Source organism: Schistocerca gregaria, chromosome 10, assembly GCF_023897955.1.
Source record: "Schistocerca gregaria isolate iqSchGreg1 chromosome 10, iqSchGreg1.2, whole genome shotgun sequence".
In the NCBI taxonomy this organism is placed as follows: Eukaryota; Metazoa; Arthropoda; class Insecta; order Orthoptera; family Acrididae; genus Schistocerca; species Schistocerca gregaria.
In genome coordinates, this window is record NC_064929.1 from 215,547,981 (window position 1) to 215,568,979 (window position 20,999).

At 39.8% G+C, this 20,999-nt stretch overlaps 1 protein-coding gene across 4 annotated transcripts in view; it reads right to left on the reverse strand.

Moving 5' to 3' along the window:
• Positions 1 to 20,999, reverse strand: part of LOC126293336 (alpha-(1,6)-fucosyltransferase-like) — a 230,171-nt gene that overhangs the window by 39,265 nt on the left and 169,907 nt on the right. Inside the window, exon 5 of one of the 4 annotated variants that reach the window (XM_049986527.1) lies at positions 10,211 to 10,471. The exons of 1 other annotated variant lie outside the window; for it this stretch is intronic. In XM_049986527.1, the coding sequence (XP_049842484.1) occupies positions 10,458 to 10,471 (14 nt within the window). In that variant the 3' untranslated portion in view covers positions 10,211 to 10,457. Of the gene's footprint in view, positions 1 to 10,210; positions 10,486 to 20,999 lie in introns of those variants that run through there. 2 more of the 4 variants (XM_049986526.1, XM_049986525.1) reach the window with 2 other exon arrangements.

A 20,999-nucleotide genomic window follows, 5' to 3' on the forward strand; every position in this document is an offset into this window, starting at 1 on the left:
CAGTATGAAAAAGAAGCAAAGAGGCTTCGTGTTTTACCTCAAGATACTGTAACTTTTGTTAATAACAGTTCTGTTGTTTATGTTTGTAGAAAGTGTGGGAAAAACACAAACTGTCGTGTAACCTGTTGCGAGTGCGAAAGAAAACATCAGTCTAAAACTCCCGACCATGTTCCAAAACTTTACATTTTAGGCGGTAGCCACAGCCGCGGTATTGTCTCACGCATAAATAAAGCTTCAAACGTGAAATCGATGAGCTTTGTAATGCCTGGGGCGCCCCTCTCAGAAATAATAAAACTAGTTTTTTTCTGAAGAAATAAAAAAGCTGTCTTTGAAAGATTTTGTTGTCCTCTTTGGTGGATCTAATGACATTTATCAAAATGATACATCTAAAGCCTGCTGTGAATTAAACAAGTGCTTATCTGAACTAAGTCATACAAACGTTATCCTCGTAAATAAACCACAACGGTACGACTTGATGTCCTGGTCGTGTGTAAACAAGGAAATTAGTGCCGCCAATAAACTTTTTTCCAGTATATGCAAACAATATAGAAATGTTTCTGTTGTTAATATTAATACCATTGGACGCAGATTCCACACTACTCATGGGCTGCACTTAAATGGCCTTGGAAAGCAACTTGTTACATTAAAGCTGATGGAAATTATTCAAAGACTGCAATACTTACCAATAACATCATCAGTGGTACCTGTATCATCATCACAGAAAGTATCTCTAGGAGTGACTAATGCAGAATCAGATACACTAACAGAAAATGCAGCAGAAGTACCTAAAGAAGCAATACTAACAGAAGTAGAATCAACAGCAGCGTCAGAAGAACCACATTCAGTAACAACAGAAGTAACTCCTCCAGCATTAGAACCAGCTTCTACAGCAGTAACACCATCTCCCTCACCAGCAGTAGCAGCACAAACTACTTCACCAGCAATAGCAGAAGAAACACCATCAGCAACAGCAGAAGCAACTCCTCCAGCAGTAGAACCAGTCCCTATAGCAGCAGCACCATCTCCCACACCAGCAGTAGCAGAACCAACTCCTTTACCAGTAATAGCAGAAACAACTCCTCCACCAGCAGCAACTAAACTAACTTCACCAACAGCAGAAACAGTACCAGCTCCTCCTCCATCACCTTCAAGAGTAGCAGAAAAGAATAGACCAGTCACAGTAAGTAAAGTATTATCTTTGTCTCATGATGAAGTGATACCAAATGTTTTGGGAAAACATGTTCCTGTAAAACTTGTGGACAGTAAAGTGAAACAAACTTCCAAGCGTAGAAATGAAGATTTTTTATGGTTTAGCCCAAGGAAGTCCAACTGCCACCTAACATAGATTCCAGAGCTGAAAAAAAAACAAATGTTCTCCATTGCCCCATAATACTGTACTCCTCCCCTCCTGCGACTGTAACTCTGTCTTATTTCTGCACTTAAATGCCAGGTCTCTGAAAAAATAAAGCTGATGAGCTTGGTATACTATTAAAAAGTATCAAAAGAATGATTTTATGTATAAATGAACATTGGTTAAAGGAAGAGGATATAAAACTGTATGTACCGTCAGGTTTCAGATTAACTACATACTTCTGCAGACCCAGTGAATCCTATGGGGGTTCATCCATATATATTAGCAATGATCTATACTTAAAATTTTCTGTTCTTGAAGTTAGTGACCTATGCATTAAAGGTGCTTTTGAAGCAGCTGCTTTTATTATACCTAGTATACAGCTCATAACTGTGTCTTTATATCACACACCTGAAAGTAATGTAGAACAATTTATAGAACATTTAGAAAAACTTGTGATCAGTATACAAAAATATACTAAATAGAAAATTTTAATCTTTGGGGATCTAAACATAGACATTAGGAAAATGACAGCCAGAAATGTTAATTTAGTAAACATGTTAAGATCCTATAATCTCTTTTGTGCTAATGAAAGTCCTACAAGGCACTCCTCCTGTCTTGACAATCTAATAACAAATGTGATTTTGAGCTAGGCTTATTTAATGTCTATTACCTGACAGACCATAGAGGTATATGGGTGAAACTAATTACTAAAAAACCAAAAGAAGACGAGGAACAAACTACAGATACAAATATTAGCAAGTATAGAGAAGAACTTAAGTCTATAGATTGGAATACTGTTATACATTCCTCCAGAAATGTTGATGAAGCCTTCAGCACATTCCTCAAAATCATTTCTGAAATCTTCCACACATGCTGTCCACTGGTTAAAAAACAAAAAAGTTAGGAAACCTAGCCACTCAACTTTACAGAAGTGGTTTTCACCCCAATTACAAAAACTGACACTATTGGAAATTACTTGTCACGTTAAGGTCAAAAAGGGAGCAGTAGATAAAGAAACTTACAAAAACCCGAAAAGAAAATACAGATCTGAAATTAAAATAGCCAAGTGTAAGGCAAATGGTGATTTCATTTAAAAATCGCACAATAAATGTAAGGCTGCATGGAAAGTGATAAAAGCAGAGCTAGGTATGGATATAAACTACAAAGACAACACAAATGCTGCTAACGTCACTGCTGATGATTTCAATCACTTTTTTTGTCAACTCTGCCAATCAGCCTTCGAACCCACAGCAACCAGAATTCCAATTCAACACATACACCTATTTCTCACCCCATATCTGGCAGAAATTTTCAACAAAACATTACAAACGTAGTGTCAGCTTGTAAATGGAGAGAATATAATTAAAGCAACCTCTAAATTATGATACTCTAGATCTGAAGATGTGTTTGGCCTGTCAAACTATGTAATTAAAAAAACTTTTAGATCTCATATCATATCCTCTTTGCATACTGATAAACTGGATGCTCTCAAGTGGACACTTTCCAGAACGTCTCAAAAAAACAGTTGTCATACCATTATACAAAAAGGGCGACAAGTCCTGTATCAATAATTATAGACCAATTTCACTTGTGCCTATTCTCTCAAAAATAATAGAACATTGTATACTGCAGCAAATATGCATACACCTATCAGACAATAATATATTAAATGATTCTCAGTATGGATTCAGGTCAAACTTATCAACAGTCAAAGCAGTTGAAAACCTTATCTCTTTTGTACTAAGCATATTTGAGTCAGAATTATCTGCTGAAGCCATGCTAATTGACTTGAGTAAGGCTTTCGACTCAGTTAACCACAAATTATTGTTAGATAAAGTATGTTGCTATGGAATCAAACACTTGGAACTCTCACTAATTGAATCATACCTCAGCAATAGAAAACAAATAGTAAAGCATAATGACCAACATTCACAGACTTAAGTATAAAACGAGGTGTTCCTCAGGGCTCAGTGCTTGGCCCTCTACTATTTATATAGTTTGTAAATGACTTTCCAAATAACTTACCCTGTAAATCTATCCTCTATGCTGATGACACAACATTAGCTAATTCTGGAAAGGATATAAACATATTGAAGGAGGAAAGTGAAGAGTGTCTCAAAATATCTAATATCTGGTTTAAAGCTAATGACTTATCTATGAACCATGAAAAGACTGTCAAGATAATCTACAGTTTATCAAACAGTAACATGGAGTTATCATCTTTTAAACTACTAGGAATACACATTGACTCAAAATTAACTTGGGACACACATACAGATTATGTATGTCGAAAACTATCACGAGTTATCTACCGACTAGCCAAACTACACAAGTGTTACACAAGATTTATTGCATCAATCATACTGTGTGTTCTTTCATTGCCATCTACAATATGGCATTCTTTTATGGGGTAACTCTCCAGGAGCCTAAAAATTTTTCGCTTGGCAGAAGAAAGCAATTAGACGTTTTTACGGAATCACTGACAACAAGAGCTCATGTAGACCTTATTTTAGAGACTTAAAAATTCTCACAGTCCCACCTCTTTACATATATTGTTGCCCATTAAACATAAAAGAAAACTTAAACCACTACACTATAAGGAAATCAGTTCATCAACACAATACTCGACAAACAAATATGATTGATATACCCACAACCAGGCTTAAGAAAACCCAATCTAGCTATGAATACATAGGCATAAAATTATTCAACACTTTACCTGTACAGGCTCAATTGGTTTCAATGGATATTTTCAAAACTAAAACCAAAGTGGGGATGAAGAAAAATACTTTCTACAGTGTAGAAGAATTTCAGAATAGTTGTAAATATGATCTAACTTATTGATAAACTAAGGCTTACTGTTATGTATAGTTATGGATGTAGAGGCAGCTAGCTATAAGCTAATAGGGTACAACACTCATTTTTTTCCATGTAATATTTTTGTTATATGAAACATTATGTACAAATAGCTATAATACTTTTGACAACATTGATTGCATGTTAATGCTGATAAATTATGGCTTACTGTTATGTATGGATCTAGGTGTAGAGGCTGTTGTAAGCTAATAGTTTACAACATTGCTATATTTATACTATGTAATATTTTGGAATGTAAAACATACATGTACAAATAGCTGTAACTCTTCTGACGACATCGATTGCATGTTAATGCTGAAAGATGGATAAAATAAATAAATAAATAAATAAATATTGCTACCAAAATTATGTTGTTTGGAGATGACATGGGCATAATTAGAAGTGATGATAAAAATAACTATCCACCACAACTAACATAGTCCTGAAATATATACACCAGTGGTTTAAGGCAAACAAATTAACATTTAACTTAAAACAAATTATAACCAATATGGCAAAGCAACTGAAGGAAATAACGTCCTGTTAAAACTGAGTGGCAAGAGAAGGAGAACGTGCAATCCATCAAGTTACTGGGCATGCACATCGATCAAAACATAAGCTGGAAAGAGCGTAACAAATATTTACCCCACAGGCTCGATCTGGCATGTTTCACATTGAGGATAATATGTAGAGTATGCAGCATAGAGTGAGCTAGATTAGCGTATTTTGCTTACTTTTTGTCTATTGTGTCTTATGGTATAGTATTCTGGGGTAAACAGTGTAAATGAAGGAAATAACAGGTGAAGTAAAATTTAAGACAGAGCTTGAAAATTACCTTTTAAGAAAAAGTTTCTATGACGTAGATGAGTACTTTGAATGTGTGTAAAATTATTGTCTTAACATTTAAGTACATGCTCATGACAAATGTTGTACTCTCAAAAATTCATAGAAAATAGCTATTTAAGTGGCATTCTGTTATGTTTGTACTACATGTACTTTGCAAGTTAATTAAACTTGTGACAATTCCTAAATCACATCAAAGATTTACAGAAAGATGATAATAAAATAAAATGAAATGAAATTATACATGTTGTATATCATATGACAGTCTGATCATTTATGACAGTCATATATAAAAACTCAGCAATCTATACTTTGTATGCAATAGTATACTATGTGTATTACAACAACATTAGCATTGTCAGTCATGAAGTGCTAATAAGTAGCAACTAATATTTTTGTATTCCCTTGTATCTGAATTTTCTCCTCCTTACATTTTGTATGTGCAATGTTTTCCTAACACTGTGACCTTTGAGGGAAACAACACTCTTTAGTTTTAATGTAAGTGGAGTACAAGAAAGTACATTTTAATACATTTTTTATGTATGGTACATTACTGACTTGAAGTGATATGTACATATGCTCACAGTTACGTTCTAATTTCTTACAGGAAACATTAACCATAGTGAACTATAATATGTAGGCTGATAATATGTAGGAACATAGTTACATACACAGTATCTTATTGATAACATGCACAGTCAGTGAAAATTAGTGCACTAAGTGATAAAACAATAGTTCCATATGGTGTATAGCTAATATGAATTGACTGAATGTTGTACAAGGTAACAGAAACACTTCATCAAACTGCATTGTATTGACAGTTACATATGAAATGCATTTCATGAGTCATCTCCCTTGATATACAGCATAACTAATGATGATACCTTAGTGTTATAATTTGGCATAAAAACATAAAAAAATTGTTTTTTACATCAGAAAATTCACCACATTGTCTGCTATAACCTAGTGAAAACCATACTTCGATACATTTACTACTCAAGTATATGTTTTGGATAGTGTGTTTCAACTGCACATCTTAAGTTTTCGCTCATTTATGACTTCTAGTGTGTACTTTAAGTTGATGTTTTGGGCCCCAATGATTATCTCTTAGTTTGTAAGAGGTAGCACAGTAAACAGATTGATGTAATAGCTGTCTGCAACTATTCATAAACAACTTTGATACCTTCTGTGCCTTAGGTGTGCTTTTTGTGCACCAACAACTGTTTTCAACATTCACCAGGGCCACTCAGTGAACTGTTAATTGACATTTCAACTAACTGTCTTTTGAAGACAGGTCCCTGAAGTCAGACACTGATGAATGGGCCAGAGTGGGCAGCTATGAGGTGTGGCGAGAGCTTGAGGCTGTCGGGTTGAGTGCCCTGTTCCAGAGGTGGCTGTACAGTTTATGGAACCTGCAAGACTGTAATACTGCTCGCAAGCTCATCCATGCCCTCAACAAGCTAGGTAGGGGTGTCAGTGAGTATGTAGTTGATGCTGGGTTTACGAAGCATTGTATAACTGCCCCAGATACTCAGCCTGTTTATAATTAACTATCTCATTATGTGGTATTATTTTATGAAAATTGTAGATCAATAAAATGATGCAGTGAGAATAATGGAAGGAGGAAAGAAAAACAATCATCATATAGTTTATATGTTTAAGATAATTACACATCATTAGAGGTTGGAAATGATTGCTGTATACTCACTTTAAACTCACTTGAGGGTCCTATGACGTTATCTGCGAACTGGCCATCTCTGCAAACTTAATTTTTAAAATATTTATTCTCTATTCAGAAAATGTCTAACAATTATGTTAACAAAGAGATAGAGGGGCTGGCCAGTACTTACCTCAGCCCAGTACAGCTGATAGATACACAAAAAACAACCGAAAATTTACGTTCCTAGCTTTCGGAATAAATGTGCCTTCATCAGGGAGGAGATAGGGGAAAGAAAGGGAAGAAGGGAAAGTGGATTTAGTTACTCACAACCCAGGTTATGAAGCAACAGGGAAAGGAAAACAGGGAGGGTAGCAAGGATGGAGGCATGGTTGTCAGAGGGAAGCCAAAGATATTCTACTGTAAGTACTGTGCCAGCTTCAAACCAAAGAGGATGCATACAGAAGTAAAGAGGTATATAGTATAAAGATGTAGGATGAAAAGATGCATGAATGGCTAAAGAGGAAAGGGAAAGAGGAGAAGACTGAAGAGTAAATTGGAGTGAGGTGGTTTAGCGTAGGTTCAGTCCAAGGGGATGGCAGGATGAAAGGATGTGTTGGAGTGTAAGTTCCCATGTGCGCAGTTCAGAGGGACTGGTGTTGGGTGGGAGAAGCCAAATGGCACATATGGTGTAGCAGGTTCCTAGGTCCCTAGAATTATGCTGGAGGGCATGCTCCACTACTGGGTATTGGATGTCTCCTAGGTGGACAGTTTGTCTGTGTCCGTTCATGCGTTCAGCCAGTTTAGTTGTTGTCATACCAATGTAAAAGGCTGTGCAGTGCAGGCATGTCAGCTGATAAATGACGTGTAGTTTCACACGTGGCCCTGCCTTGAATAGTGTATGTTTTACCACTAGTGGGGCTGGAGTAGGTGGTTGTGGGGGGATGCATGGGGCAGGTTTTGCAGCGGGGTCGGTTACAGGGGTAGGAACCGCTGGGTAGAGAAGGTAGTCTGGGAATATTGTAGGGTTTAATAAGGATGTTACGGAGGATAGGGGGGCGACGAAAGGCAACTCTGGGTGGTGTTGGGAGAATTTTTTCTGAGGTTGACTTGAGAAAGTCCTATCCCTGGCGGAGTAATTTATTGATGTATTCGAGGCCAGGATAATATTGGGTGACAAGGGGGATGCTTCTGTGCGGTCTGAGGGTAGGAACATTGTTGTCGAACGGGGAGGAATGTATTGCTCGGGCGATCTGTTTGTGGACAAGGTCTGCAGGATAGTTGCGGGAGAGGAAAGCACTGGTCAGGTTATTGGTGTAATTGTTGAGGGATTCGTCACTGGAGCAGATACGTTTGCCCCGAATACCTAGGCTGTAGGGAAGGAGGAAGCATCTAATGTGGAATGGATGGCAGCTATCAAAGTGAAGGTACTGTTGTTTGTTTGTGGGTTTGATATGGACAGAGGTGTGGATGTGAGCTTCAACAAGATGAAGGTCAACACCAAGGAAGGTGGCTTGGGTTTTGGAGAAGGACCAGGTGAAATTCAGTTTCGAAAAGGAGTTGAGGTTATGGAGAAAATTAAGGAGTGTTTCTTCACCATGAGTCCAGACCACAAAGATGTCATCTATAAACCTATACCAGGCCAGGGGAAGCAGCTGTTGGGTCTTCAGGAAAGCCTCCTCTATGCGTCCCATGAAGAGGTTGGCAATACATTCCTCCCCGTCCAACAACAATGTTCCTACCCTCAGAACACACAGAAGCATCCCCTTGTCACCCAATATTATCCTGGCCTCGAATACATCAATAAATTACTCCACCAGGGATATGACTTTCTCAAGTCAACCCCTGAAATGAGATCATCCCTTGACAAAATTCTCCCCACACGACCCAGAGTTGCCTTTCGTCGCCCCCCTAACCTCCGTAACATCCTTGTTAAACCCTACAATATTCCCAGACTACCTTCTCTACCCAGCGGTTCCTACCCCTGTAACCGACCCCGCTGCAAAACCTGCCCCATGCATACCCCCACAACCATCTACTCCAGACCCACTACTGGTAAAACGTACACAATTCAATGCAGGGCCACATGTGAAACTACACATGTCATTTATCAGCTGACATGCCTGCACTGCACAGCCTTTTACATTGGTATGACAACAACTAAACTGGCTGAGCGCATGAACGGACACAGACGAACTGTCCACCTAGGAGATGTCCAATACCCAGTAGTGGAGCATGCCCTCCAGCATAATTCTAGGGACCTAGGAACCTGCTACACCATATGTGCCATTTGGCTTCTCCCACCCAACACCAGTCCCTCTGAACTGCGCACATGGGAACTTACACTCCAACACATCCTTTCATCCCGCCATCCCCCTGGACTGAACCTACGCTAAACCACCTCACTCCAATTTACTCTTCAGTCTTCTCCTCTTTCCCTTTCCTCTTTAGCCATTCATGCATCTTTTCATCCTACATCTTTATACTATATACCTCTTTACTTCTGTATGCATCCTCTTTGGTTTGAAGCTGGTACAGTACTTACAATAGAATATCTTTGGCTTCCCTCTGACAGCCATGCCTCCATCCTTGCTACCCTCCCTGTTTTCCTTTCCCTGTTGCTTCATAACCTGGGTTGTGAGTAACTAAATCCACTTTCCCTTCTCTTTCTTTCCCCTCTCTCCTCCCTGATGAAGGAACATTTATTAAGAAAGCTAGGAACGTAAATTTTCGGTTGTTTTTTGTGTATCTATCGGCTGTACTGAGCTGAGGTTAGTACTGGCCAGCCCCTCTCTCTCTTTGTTAGTATTTGTTTCACATATTTATATGAGATTTTCCATTAATTATTAACAATTATGTTACAAATACCATGCAGATAGGACCAGTTCAAGACACAGGTGACACAAACAGAGAGCTGGAGTGCCAAACTGGGAGAGGTGCCAGCAGCATCATAGCTATAAGAATTCTGTACAGCACGTACCACAACTAATAGCAGATGCCTGGGGCACCAAGCTGACAGCATAACCCAAGTGCAAAACTTTTTATGTAGTGTATATCACAATTAGTAGTGGAAAATGAGACGGATGAAAGTGCACAATGGCAAATGTGAGGGAAGGGGGGAGGAGCACGATAAGTTACTTGTGCAGACAAATGTTCTTGAACTGGCCCTTTATACAGTACATGCACTTCAGATACGTTGAAAATTCTTTGATGACAGTAGAAGAAAAATGGAGATCGGGATTACGTGTATTCACTAAATACTAATCAGATAAAAAGATAAATTTAAAGCAGTCTCCAAAAAAGTTACAGAAATGAGTGATAAGCTAAATAAATCACTGTTAATCTACTATTGTATGTTGTCATGACCAGAAGAATACACAAACAGTGCACTTTTAGGTTGCAGGGACATTGCTCTTTGCCCACTTTCTATTTAACGGAGCACAATTGTGTGGAGGTGGAATAAGCAAGAATACAACTGTTTTGTTTGCATCAAAACAAATTTTGTATGTTTTTCGTCTGAAAGGTGGAATGTAGCATCAAACTTTATCCAGGCATCATTCTTTCTTTTATGGAACATATTTGCACACCCAAAATCATCTTGCTCCTCACGCCAACAGCAACCTTCCACATAATCCCCAAATCCAACAATCCTGGGTGGCCCATTGTAGACAGCTATTGTGGTCCCTCTGGAAGAATTTCTGCTCATGTTGACCAACAACTTCAGATACGATTCTGTATGCAGATGACTCAACAGCAGTAGTCTGCTGCAAAAACACTGAAGAATTAACACAGAAAACAAAACAGACTCTTCAAGAACTAGAAAGTTGGATAAATAATAATGATATGAAACTAAACTTAACAAAAACACAAATTGTACAATTCAGGACCAAAAAAACTGTTGAATATGTGACAAAGTTAAGTTATGAAGGCAGAGAACTGATAACTGCAGATTCTGTCAAATTTCTGGGAGTGACCATAAATAAAAACTTGACATGGACTAATCATGTGGATTGCTTACTGAAACGGTTAAATAGTTTTGTTTACGCAATGAGGGTTCTGAACAAAGTAACTGACTTAAGTGTTAGGAAAATTGTGTATCATGCATATTTTATATCAGTTGTAAGATATGGGTTAATTTTTGGGGGAGTTGAGAAAGGAAGCCTCCTCAGAGTGTTCAAGCTACAGAAAAAAATCATCAGAGCTATGACTGGAACAAACAATAGACAATCATGCAAACCCTTATTTGCAAGCCTCGACTTACTGACAGTTCCTTCCATGTTTATATACGAAACACTTCTCTTTGGTTTAAAAAACCCACATCTTTTTGAGGGAAACTCATTTTCACATTCTTATGGAACAAGGCACAAACAAGATTACATGTTACCTTGCCACAGGTTAACATTATTTGAAAATACGCCATATTATATGGCTTTGAAGCTTGGCAATAAAATCCGTTCAAAGTTGAAGGACTGCAAGCTAGAATTCACTTGTGCAAACATTGAAAAGTATTTAAAAAGCAAATGCTACTACAGTGTGGATGATTTTATAAACGAGGAAGGCAAGTAGGAGATATTCATGTGCTTGGTTTTCCTGTTTGTTCTACATTATGTTCGATGTGTATGCTTATGTTCCCTTTTAATGGAGGTATATGTTCTTTTTATATGTGTCCATACTTATAAACTATGTATCTAAATATCTAGATGTAAACATATATAATACTATTAAGAAAGTATGTGGTCTTTGGAGTATGTCTATATTTATAAACTCCAGAAACAAACATGATAAATACTTTAAAAGAATGATTTCAAACCACTGTGGAAATGTTAAGAAAAAGGAAGAACTCTAACATGTAATTATCTTCTTATGTTGTTATGTGCTTGTAGGAGCATCCACAATGCATTATTTTAATGTATCTTGTTGTAGTTGTTGTAGGTATACTTAGGTAGGCATAGAATTATTCATTGACGAGTCACCAATGTTTCAATCGAATGATTGTATATAACATGTCATGTGACAATAAAGATTCTATTCTATTCTATTCTATCCTATCTCCACCCACTAGCCAGAAACCTAGCCTCTCACATTAATGATACTAACCACTTCCTTCACCATCTTTCCACCATCCTCGCCCCTCTACCTCCTGAAACCCTATTTGTCACTGTTGATGTCACCACCTTCCACACCACAAAAATCCAACCCATGTAGCCTAACCACCTGTGGACAACACATCAGTAGTGACAAGAATTCTTTTCCCCATTACGTTTAAGGTCTCAGAAAGGTCTTTAGACAGGCAATACCCTCCCCCACCACCAAACCTAGTCCACAATCAGATTTCCCATGCCATTTCCTTATATACCCCAAATCCTCCCCCCCCCCCCACCGCCATCACCACCACCACCACCACCCACCACCACCACCACCACCACCACCACCACTCAGCCACAGAGGTGCATCTCCCTCATCAGCCAGTGTCAGTCTTGAATGAAACAACTGAATCATATCCTTCACAAGAGCTATGATTATCTCTCACTCTTTCCTGAAGTGGGAGACATCCTACCCAAAATACTTCCTGCACTTCCTAAAGTGGTGTTCCATCAGCCACCCAACTTACACAACACCACCTTAGTGCATTCCTATGCCACCCCCACTCTGAAGCCCTTGCCACAAGAATATATTCCTGTGGCAGACCAAACTGCAAGACCTGCCCAATCCACCCACACCAGGTACCTCCAGTCCTGTCAAGTGCTTATCCTCACCATCAGAGGCTGGACCATTTATGAAAGCAGCCATTTCATACATCAACTATTCTGCAAGCCCTGTACAGCCTGTTATGTTGGGATGGCTATCAACCGATTGTCTACCAGGATGAATTGCCACTACCAGTCTGCTGTCAAGAACATAATTGACTGCCCAGTGGCACAACATGCTCAGTTTCAATGGCTGCTTCACAACCTATGCACTCTGGAACCTTTCCTCTGCCACAAGCTTCTCTGAACTGCACAGATGGGAGCTATCCTTACAACACATCCTCAGCTCCTGCAATTGTCCTGACCTCAAACTCAGGTACCCTCCTGTCCCCACACACTCCATCCAACAGTTCGCCCTTTCTCTGTCCTGACACCCTCTTCCTTATTGCATTCCCATGCGACTTCCAGTATGTGTTGCTTCCCAACACCAGTTATAATTGGACCAACCCATATACTTGGCAACTGCTCCTCCCAAATTCCTAAATGGCAATCTGGCCACCTCCCTCCAAACTGCTAACCACTCATCCCAGCCCCTCTTTGTGCCTCCTGCCTGCCTCTCCCTGTACCCACTCTACCCAATACTATCACCACCACAGCCAGTCACCTGGTGCAAAATAGCATTGGAACTGTCAGTCTAGCTGGCACCATGTGGGTACATATGCATGCGTATGAATGTGTGTAAGAGTGTGGGTCTTTTTGTATTTTACTGTAGCTCATCAATCGATAACTCCAAAAGCTAATAAGTTTTCCTTCTTTTGCATGTGCCTATCGACAGCTCAACACTTCTGCTTTTTGCCACACCTAGAGTATTTTTACGATAATGATATGAATTCATAAATAATTAATATTAATCAAGAATAAGTATTAGTATGATTATTCATTTTTTTGTCTTGATGATCTGAAATCATACAGTTTTTCTTTTATATTAAATACAGGAAGCATCCAACAATGATGTTAACAAGTCATGAAATGTAGATAAAAAAATATTCCGCAGGAGCAATTTATTCATAATTGTGCCAGTAATTTTGATAGTGAAAATTGGAAACCTGAGCTAGAAACAAAACAGAGCATCACACTTGCAATAATTCTGATGGACACCAATAATTATAATAATTCGTGAAGTGCCAATATATCCTTTTCCTAAAAAATGATCAATCAGGAAATAAACATTAACACTAATGCCATCTACAGGGTGTTTTGGAAAAATATTAACATACTTTAGGGGTATCAAAAAGGAAGCTGCCTGGCAGAATTTTTCACAGAGCATAATTTAACCATCACTGACACTTGGCTTAAATACCATGAAAGAACATTGTACACACAGAAGAGACCTGGAGACACCGGAAGATTTCAGATTGTTTATATAATGGTAAGAAAGAGATTTTGGGTACAGATTGTAAATTGGAAGACTCCCCAGGGGCAGATGTGAACTCTGAAGACAATTTATTGGCTGTTGACTGTATATTAAGAATCAAGAAACTGCAGAAAGGTAGGAAATTGAGGAGATGGGGGTCAGTGTAAGTTGAAAGAACCAGAGGTTCTTGGGAGTTTCATGGGGACCATTAGGCAACAATTGACAAGAACAAGGGAAACAAATGCAGTAGAAGATGAATTGGTAGCTTTGAGAAATGAAACAGGGAAGCCAACAGAGGCTCAAAACAGAACTGAGTTTAGTTATCGGCTTCTCAGCCTTTGTGTTGTACAGAAAGGAGTGTGGTATTCAGCCATGAAAAATTGTTAACCACCTACTTAATGATGTAACAAATTTAACAGATGATTTGGACAGCCTGTATACTGTCATACTTTCCATTTTTAGTGCTAGAATTTTGAAACTGGTTCATTGCATATCATAATGAGAGAATGAAATTATGGTGCATGGAACACGGAAATAAGTAAGACATTTCTATACTTTTTATATTAGTCTGCACTGATTCTTTCACTTACATGGTACTAGTGAACTATGTGATAAATGTTCTGGTCAACCATCGGGATATACATTTTGCGAGCAGGTAAATATGATTTTATGCGAGGCCAAGTGAATGGTAATGTACACAAGGCTGTATGAAAATGTGCTTCTGGATAGAAGACAACCTTCAGTGCTGTTTATCATAAAATAACTGAGATAAGATCAGTAGCAACACAAATGGTGCATCAAGTTGGGCTAAGACTTGCTAGCAGATGTGACAAAAATGAATGCACAAATCAGATTGTTGAGGATTCAGTTGTCACCATGGCGGAGACAGGTGTACCATGTTGTACATCTCATTATGCCACATGGAGGGTACATAACAAACAGTTTTGTGTATGGTCTTCAGTATCTTTTCCCCACCAGTAGTAGGCCATGAGAGAACTATTGCTATTGATCTGTCCCACCAACTGCTAATCCACAGTTTGTGTCTTCTGTCTTGTTTACACATGAGCCAATATTTGAAATAAATGGGATAGCAAATTTTTGTGAACAATTTTTTGGGTGGATGATAATCCTTTTGTTACAACAATTCATATTAAACACCAGTTGGAGTTTCTGATTAAAATGTAGGCTGAAATTGTAGGTAGCTATCTACAAGAAATATATTGAAAGCACTCAAAGACTTCCTGCAGGTTAGCCTAGTGAAAATTTGAAGATGAGGCTTCAGCATATTTCAATCACATTATCAGAAATGCAGAGGATAATGTTACTGAGTTTGGGTACTGATGATCTGTTGGACTGTTGTTGGGATTTAATGGGGAGTCCTGAAATGTGTAATGATAAGATGTTAATAAAAATTATGTTGATGAGCGAGACTAGTGTACTTCCATCCACTGCTAAATATGGTCACAGATCGACTAAGATGCTTCCTGTCAAACACGATACAAAAAAATGTTAGTGATAGCAGTTTGATATGTCAGTGATGATTAGTGGTACTGTCTACATGTTCTGCTGATGTCTGACCATTATTTGTGGGTCCGCGTAACACAATAAGCATATGCAGCAACATTCCTAATGCAGTGACCCTTCATCAGACCATCATGGATACTAGCTAACCATTTGACATAGTCCAGGGGTGTTTCAAAGAATTTGACTGTATTTGGTGTCTATATGCTAATAGGGATATTTTGGTATTTGCCATCACTTTCTGATCTTATTATCATGGAGATTGTTTTTTCTCAATAACAAATATATATTTTATGTATTATGTAGGTATATATGTATATCAGTTTCATAACCTGAGCTTCTTCATTAGGGGAGAGGAATCGGTACCGAAAGGATATAAAACTATTTGTGTCACATGTTGAATATCACATTATTTGCTCACAGAAATTTATCTCTTATCATATTAATCAATGGATTACATTATTTCAATGTCTTCTATTTTTTAAGTTTGAGCAACATGAAAAATGTTGAAGAATTGTGAGCTGAAAGATAAATGTTTGGGATATTTGATGCCAAGTGTAATCCAGAACCAGTATTTTGTCTAGATGTTTGTGACAAATCATCTAAATGTGCACTAAAACTGGACACTAGATCAAACTCTGAATGCCCTAGAATTGCATTAACACAATCCTGCAGTACCTAGTTTGATGTATTGTTGAGCAATTCTGTCAATATGTTACAGAATGGTGTCACTCTCTCTCTACACGTTCATGGAAAATTTCATTCTTTCACTTCTATCACAGTAAATAGCATATTGTATTTCCAACAGATGCATTTGCAACCATATATGAAGCATGGTTTAGTTTACAGTTGGGCAAAAAGTATGTAACACTACTGTGGTTATTGAGTAGTGCTGGTCGGATGTCCTGCAAATGTTGGCAAGGTGTACATCCAGATCTGTGTTGTGCTCATGAGGGAGGAGCGGGGGGGAAATGGTAGGTGAATCCACTTGCTGGAGGTTGGACACTCACTGCTCTGCAGCTTGATAAGGACATGTACGAGGAAGTGGAAGAGACGATTGTGTTTGTAATGGGTCACACTTGTAAGGTTTCCTTGACAGGATAACAGTGAAGACCTCAAAAGAAGTGAGAAAGGAGATGAAGAGATTGCAGAAGAGGCAACTCTATAAGCTAATGTCAATTTTGTACGGGGTGGGCAGCTGGTGATGTGGGTAGGCTGGTACCAGGCAGCGGCAGACACCATACTGACACGATTCACCAAGTACACGACACTTTAAATTGACCAAGATCAAAGGTGCAAGGGTGAAACCAATCACAGTCTGGTTCTTCAGCCACGACACTGTGACGTGGTAAGGAAATTAAAGATCTCTATGTTTTTTATGTTTCCAGAGAATAATGATGGCATTTCCTAGAGTAAAAAATTCTGGAGGTATATGTGGCCCCCTCCCAATTTAGATCTCCAGGTTGGCAGTATTTCAGGTGTCATCAAAAGAGATGACCATTTTAATAAGAACACTTCAAACAGCAGAGGAACTGGAAAATCTGAAGAAAGAAATCGAGAAATGTGATGTGAACATAATGTGTTTAAGCAAAGTGAGGTGGTTAAATAGTTGTGAAATACTGTCAGGTAAGTACGTTATGTTTTGTTCAGGTGGAAAAAGCTTTTAACACAGTGTAGCAATAGTGACAGTGATTCAAATAGTGCTAAGTGTGATTAAAGTGGTGTGCCATAGTGATCATTTACCATTTGTGGAAACAAGTGCAGAACCAGTGGACATTCTGATAGTTCAAATGTAGTTTGTTTTGTTTTAGGGTGCAAAATCAACTAGAGTCATATGCGCACCCATCAGAACTGTAGAACGCGAAGACAAAAAGAGGAGTTAAAAATGACTATACGTTAAACCCAATCACTGAAAGAGAAGACAACTAAAAAATGGAGAAAGTTCTATAAAACACACCATAGAGAAACAGAGGTAATGAATTAAAAATTAAATTACCTTCACCATACTGCTATGACGGATAAAAAGTAAAATGGAGTCAACAGCCCTCATGTCGTTCGCTAAAACGGTTGATAACTCAAATGGCAAACACAAACAAGAATGTAAGTGGTTTAAAAAAAAAAAAAGGGGCATTCCATCAGGAAATGGCGGACCATCAAACGTTGAGTGCAAATGAGCACCAAATGATGGGGGAGCGCCACTTAACAATGGTGATGGCTATAAAAGGCAGTGCCTAATAAGCAACCTACTAAAATGATCTCCTCACGGTGAGAAGGCCGAGAGGTGGTCATCCAAGCCATTGGGTGAGGCTTAATAACCCAGAGCTTGCTTCCATGAAGGGAGGACCAGTGGTGACACCAAAGTGACACCACCTGCTGACAGACAGCAACACAGAGATCATTGGAGGGAATGTAACAACTAACAGGCTGAGGTACAAGGACTACAGCCTTGGTAGCATGCTCAGCAGCCTTGTTTCCTTGCAGACCAATGTGACCAGGAACCCACATAAACATCACAATGGCTCCATCAAGAGTGAGCAAGTGACAGCTATCCTGTACCCATTACATTTAGGGATAGACTGTGTACAGCACACAGAGACTTTGAAGGGCACAGAGAGGCAGAGAAGATGACACCATTGAAGAGCCTGTGTCGCTGGATGTACTGCAAGGCATGATACAGGGCAAAGAGCTCTGGTGTAAATACTGATAAGTGTTCCAGAAGCTGATACCAACCCCATCTGTGAAAATGATGAAGGCACACCCGACATCACAGTCAGTCAGAGAGCCATCACTTTACACAAAGATACTATCATGAAGTTCTGAAAGGTCATGAAACTGAAGGTGATAGAGTGAGGATGGAGTAGTGTCCTTAGGAAGCTAATGAAGGCCAAGGTGAACTCAGGCTGCTGCACGAAGCCAAGGAGGTGAAGGATTTACAACCATCGTGAAAGTTTGCAGGTAGCATGAAGTTAAATTGCCGGGTAACATGAAGTTAAATTGCCAGAGCAAGAGCCAAAAGTTAACTGCAGGAGGAAACAGAGAAAAGGGATGCACCCCATACTGGCAATCAGCAAGCATACCTGTTGAGGAGAAAGTCACAGCAGTAGAACAGCGGCAGCTTCGGCATACAGACTCTCAACCAGGCTAGTCTAAAAGGCGCCAGTGGCCAAACAGACATCACAATGATGGATGGTATTGAGATGGCACAAGAGGGGTGGATGTGCAACTACATAAATGAAACACCCATAGTCTAGTTTTGAACAGACAAGGGACTGGTTCTAATGGAGGACCGTGGTTCGATCTGTTCCTCAGGAAGTACCATTGAGGGGCCACATAGAGTGGGTTGCCTATCAAGCATGAGCCCCTGGGATTCAACAAACGAAAGAGCAAAAGACCCAAGATGTGAAGATGGTGGAAGAAACCAACTGCGCAGCTAGGAATTCATACAAACTGTTTTGTCAGTGGAAAAGTGAAAGTCACTGTCAATGCTCCATGCGTAAAGATGATCAAGCCACTGCTGAAGACGTCACTCAATGAGACAGGTACATGGAGAACTGCAATAGATAGCAATTTCATCAATGAACAGGGAGCCGGAGGTGCCCAGCAGGAGACAAGCCATTATAGGGCTAATGGCAATAGCAAGGAGAACGACGTTCAGGACGGAACTCTGAGGCACACCATTTTCCTGGATAAAGGTGTCTCACAAGGCACAACAGACACATACATTGAAAACCCAGTCTCTTAAAAATTCCTGAAGAAAACAGGGCAGGCAGGCATTGGAAGCCCCACATGTAAAGAGTATGGAGGGTACCAGTCCTCCAGCAGGTATCATAGGCTTTTTCCAGATCGAAAAACATGGCCACAGTCTGGGATTCCCACAGAAAACCATTAATGGCATGTGTGAACAAAGTGACAAAATGGTCAACTGCAGAATGGTACGCTCGAAATCCACACCATGCAGTGGTATGTAAATTGCGAGACTCAAGCCACCTTAGCAGCCAGGCATGAATCATTTGTTCCATTACCTTGCAAACACAGCTGGTGAGAGAGATGGGATGGCAGCTAACATGAAGGTATTTGTCCTTACTGGGTTTAGGTATGGGTATGGGTATGGGTAAGGGTATGGGTATGGGTATGGGTATGACAGGTGTCCTCTGCCCAGATGTAGTTGTACATATGAAACAAAGTGCTCGCCAAAGAAAAAGTTGCAGCAACACTTGAATGTGAACACTATCTGGTCATGGGGCAGAGTATTGGGATGAAATTAGAGCATGATCGAGCTCCCTCAATAGTAAAGGCGCCATTCTAGCATTCACGATTCTGATAAGAGAAGGGTGTTGTCCGCACATTCTCCGCTCATTTCTGATGGAGGAAGACTGGGTGTTAGGGGGAGGAGCTCAAAATCTCCACAAAATGGTCATCCAAGGAGTTGGAGATAGCAATAGAATCCACAATGACATCGTCTGCTACTGTTGGGCCAGAAATTGGGAAATGGATTTGATCCCAGAGAGCTGTTGGAGGTTGGCTCACAGAACAGAAGAGGGAGTGGAACTGTTAAAAGAACTAGTGAATGAAATCCAGCTAGCAATTTTGCTATCCTGAAGAATACAACACTGTGCAGACAACTGTTTACAATGAATTCAGTTGGTCATTGTAGGATGATGGTTAAAAATATGGAGACCACGTCTCACATGGGAGATAGTTGCTCGAGTAAGTGTCGGAGAGAATGGACAACTCGAGACAATGGGCAAGCTGGGGAGTGCAGAAGATTATAATGACTATGTTTGATTTGTGGGGCACTCAACTCCACAGCTATCAGCACCCGTACAAATTGCCCAACCCTTGCTCAGTCCAATCTTGCCACTTTCATGAATGATGATGAGTTGACGAGGACAACACAAACACCCATTCATCTCGAGGCAGGTGAAAATCCCAGACCCCATTGGGAATCAAACCGGGGCCCCATGCTATGGAAGCGAGAACGCAACCGCAAGACTACGAGCTGCGGACCAGTGCACCAGGAAAGGTCCAAATGGCAATAGGTGTGTCTGAAGTTTCAAAGGAATGTGGGTGTTCCTATGTTAAGACAGAAGAGGTTAAGTTGATTGAAGTCAGCCAAGAGGTCACCTCTCGGACAGGTTCTGGGAGAACTCCAAAGGGGATGGTGCGCATTAAAGTCACTTTGCAGCAGCAGAAAGGGATGAGGTAGCTGCCAATAAGCTGAAGGAAGTCTGCCCTGGTGACATCCAATGATGGAGGGATGTGAAAAGTGAGGAAGAAAAGGCAAACTTCAACAGCTTGATACCGGGTAGTCAGGGAGATGGATTGACCATAAACGTCATCCCATATAAGGAGCATGACTCGCCCCCTGAGAGGGAAGGTCAAAATGGACCAGGAAAAAATGCAGGAGCTCCAAAAGGCCGTGAGGACGCAATTTTATTTCCTGAAGGCAGAGAACAAGTGGACACTGCAATACTAAGAGCAGCTGTAAACACTCTTTGTTGGATCAAAGACCATGGAAGTTCCACTGAAGGAGAGCAATGACAAGGAAAAAATGAAGGGGTGCAACATCACCTACCACTGAGTGACAGCCTTCGAAGACTCGCTGCTGCAGGGCACAGAGGCTGGAGGATCCAGCTCCGTGAGGACTACAGAAGCTTCGGCTTTCTC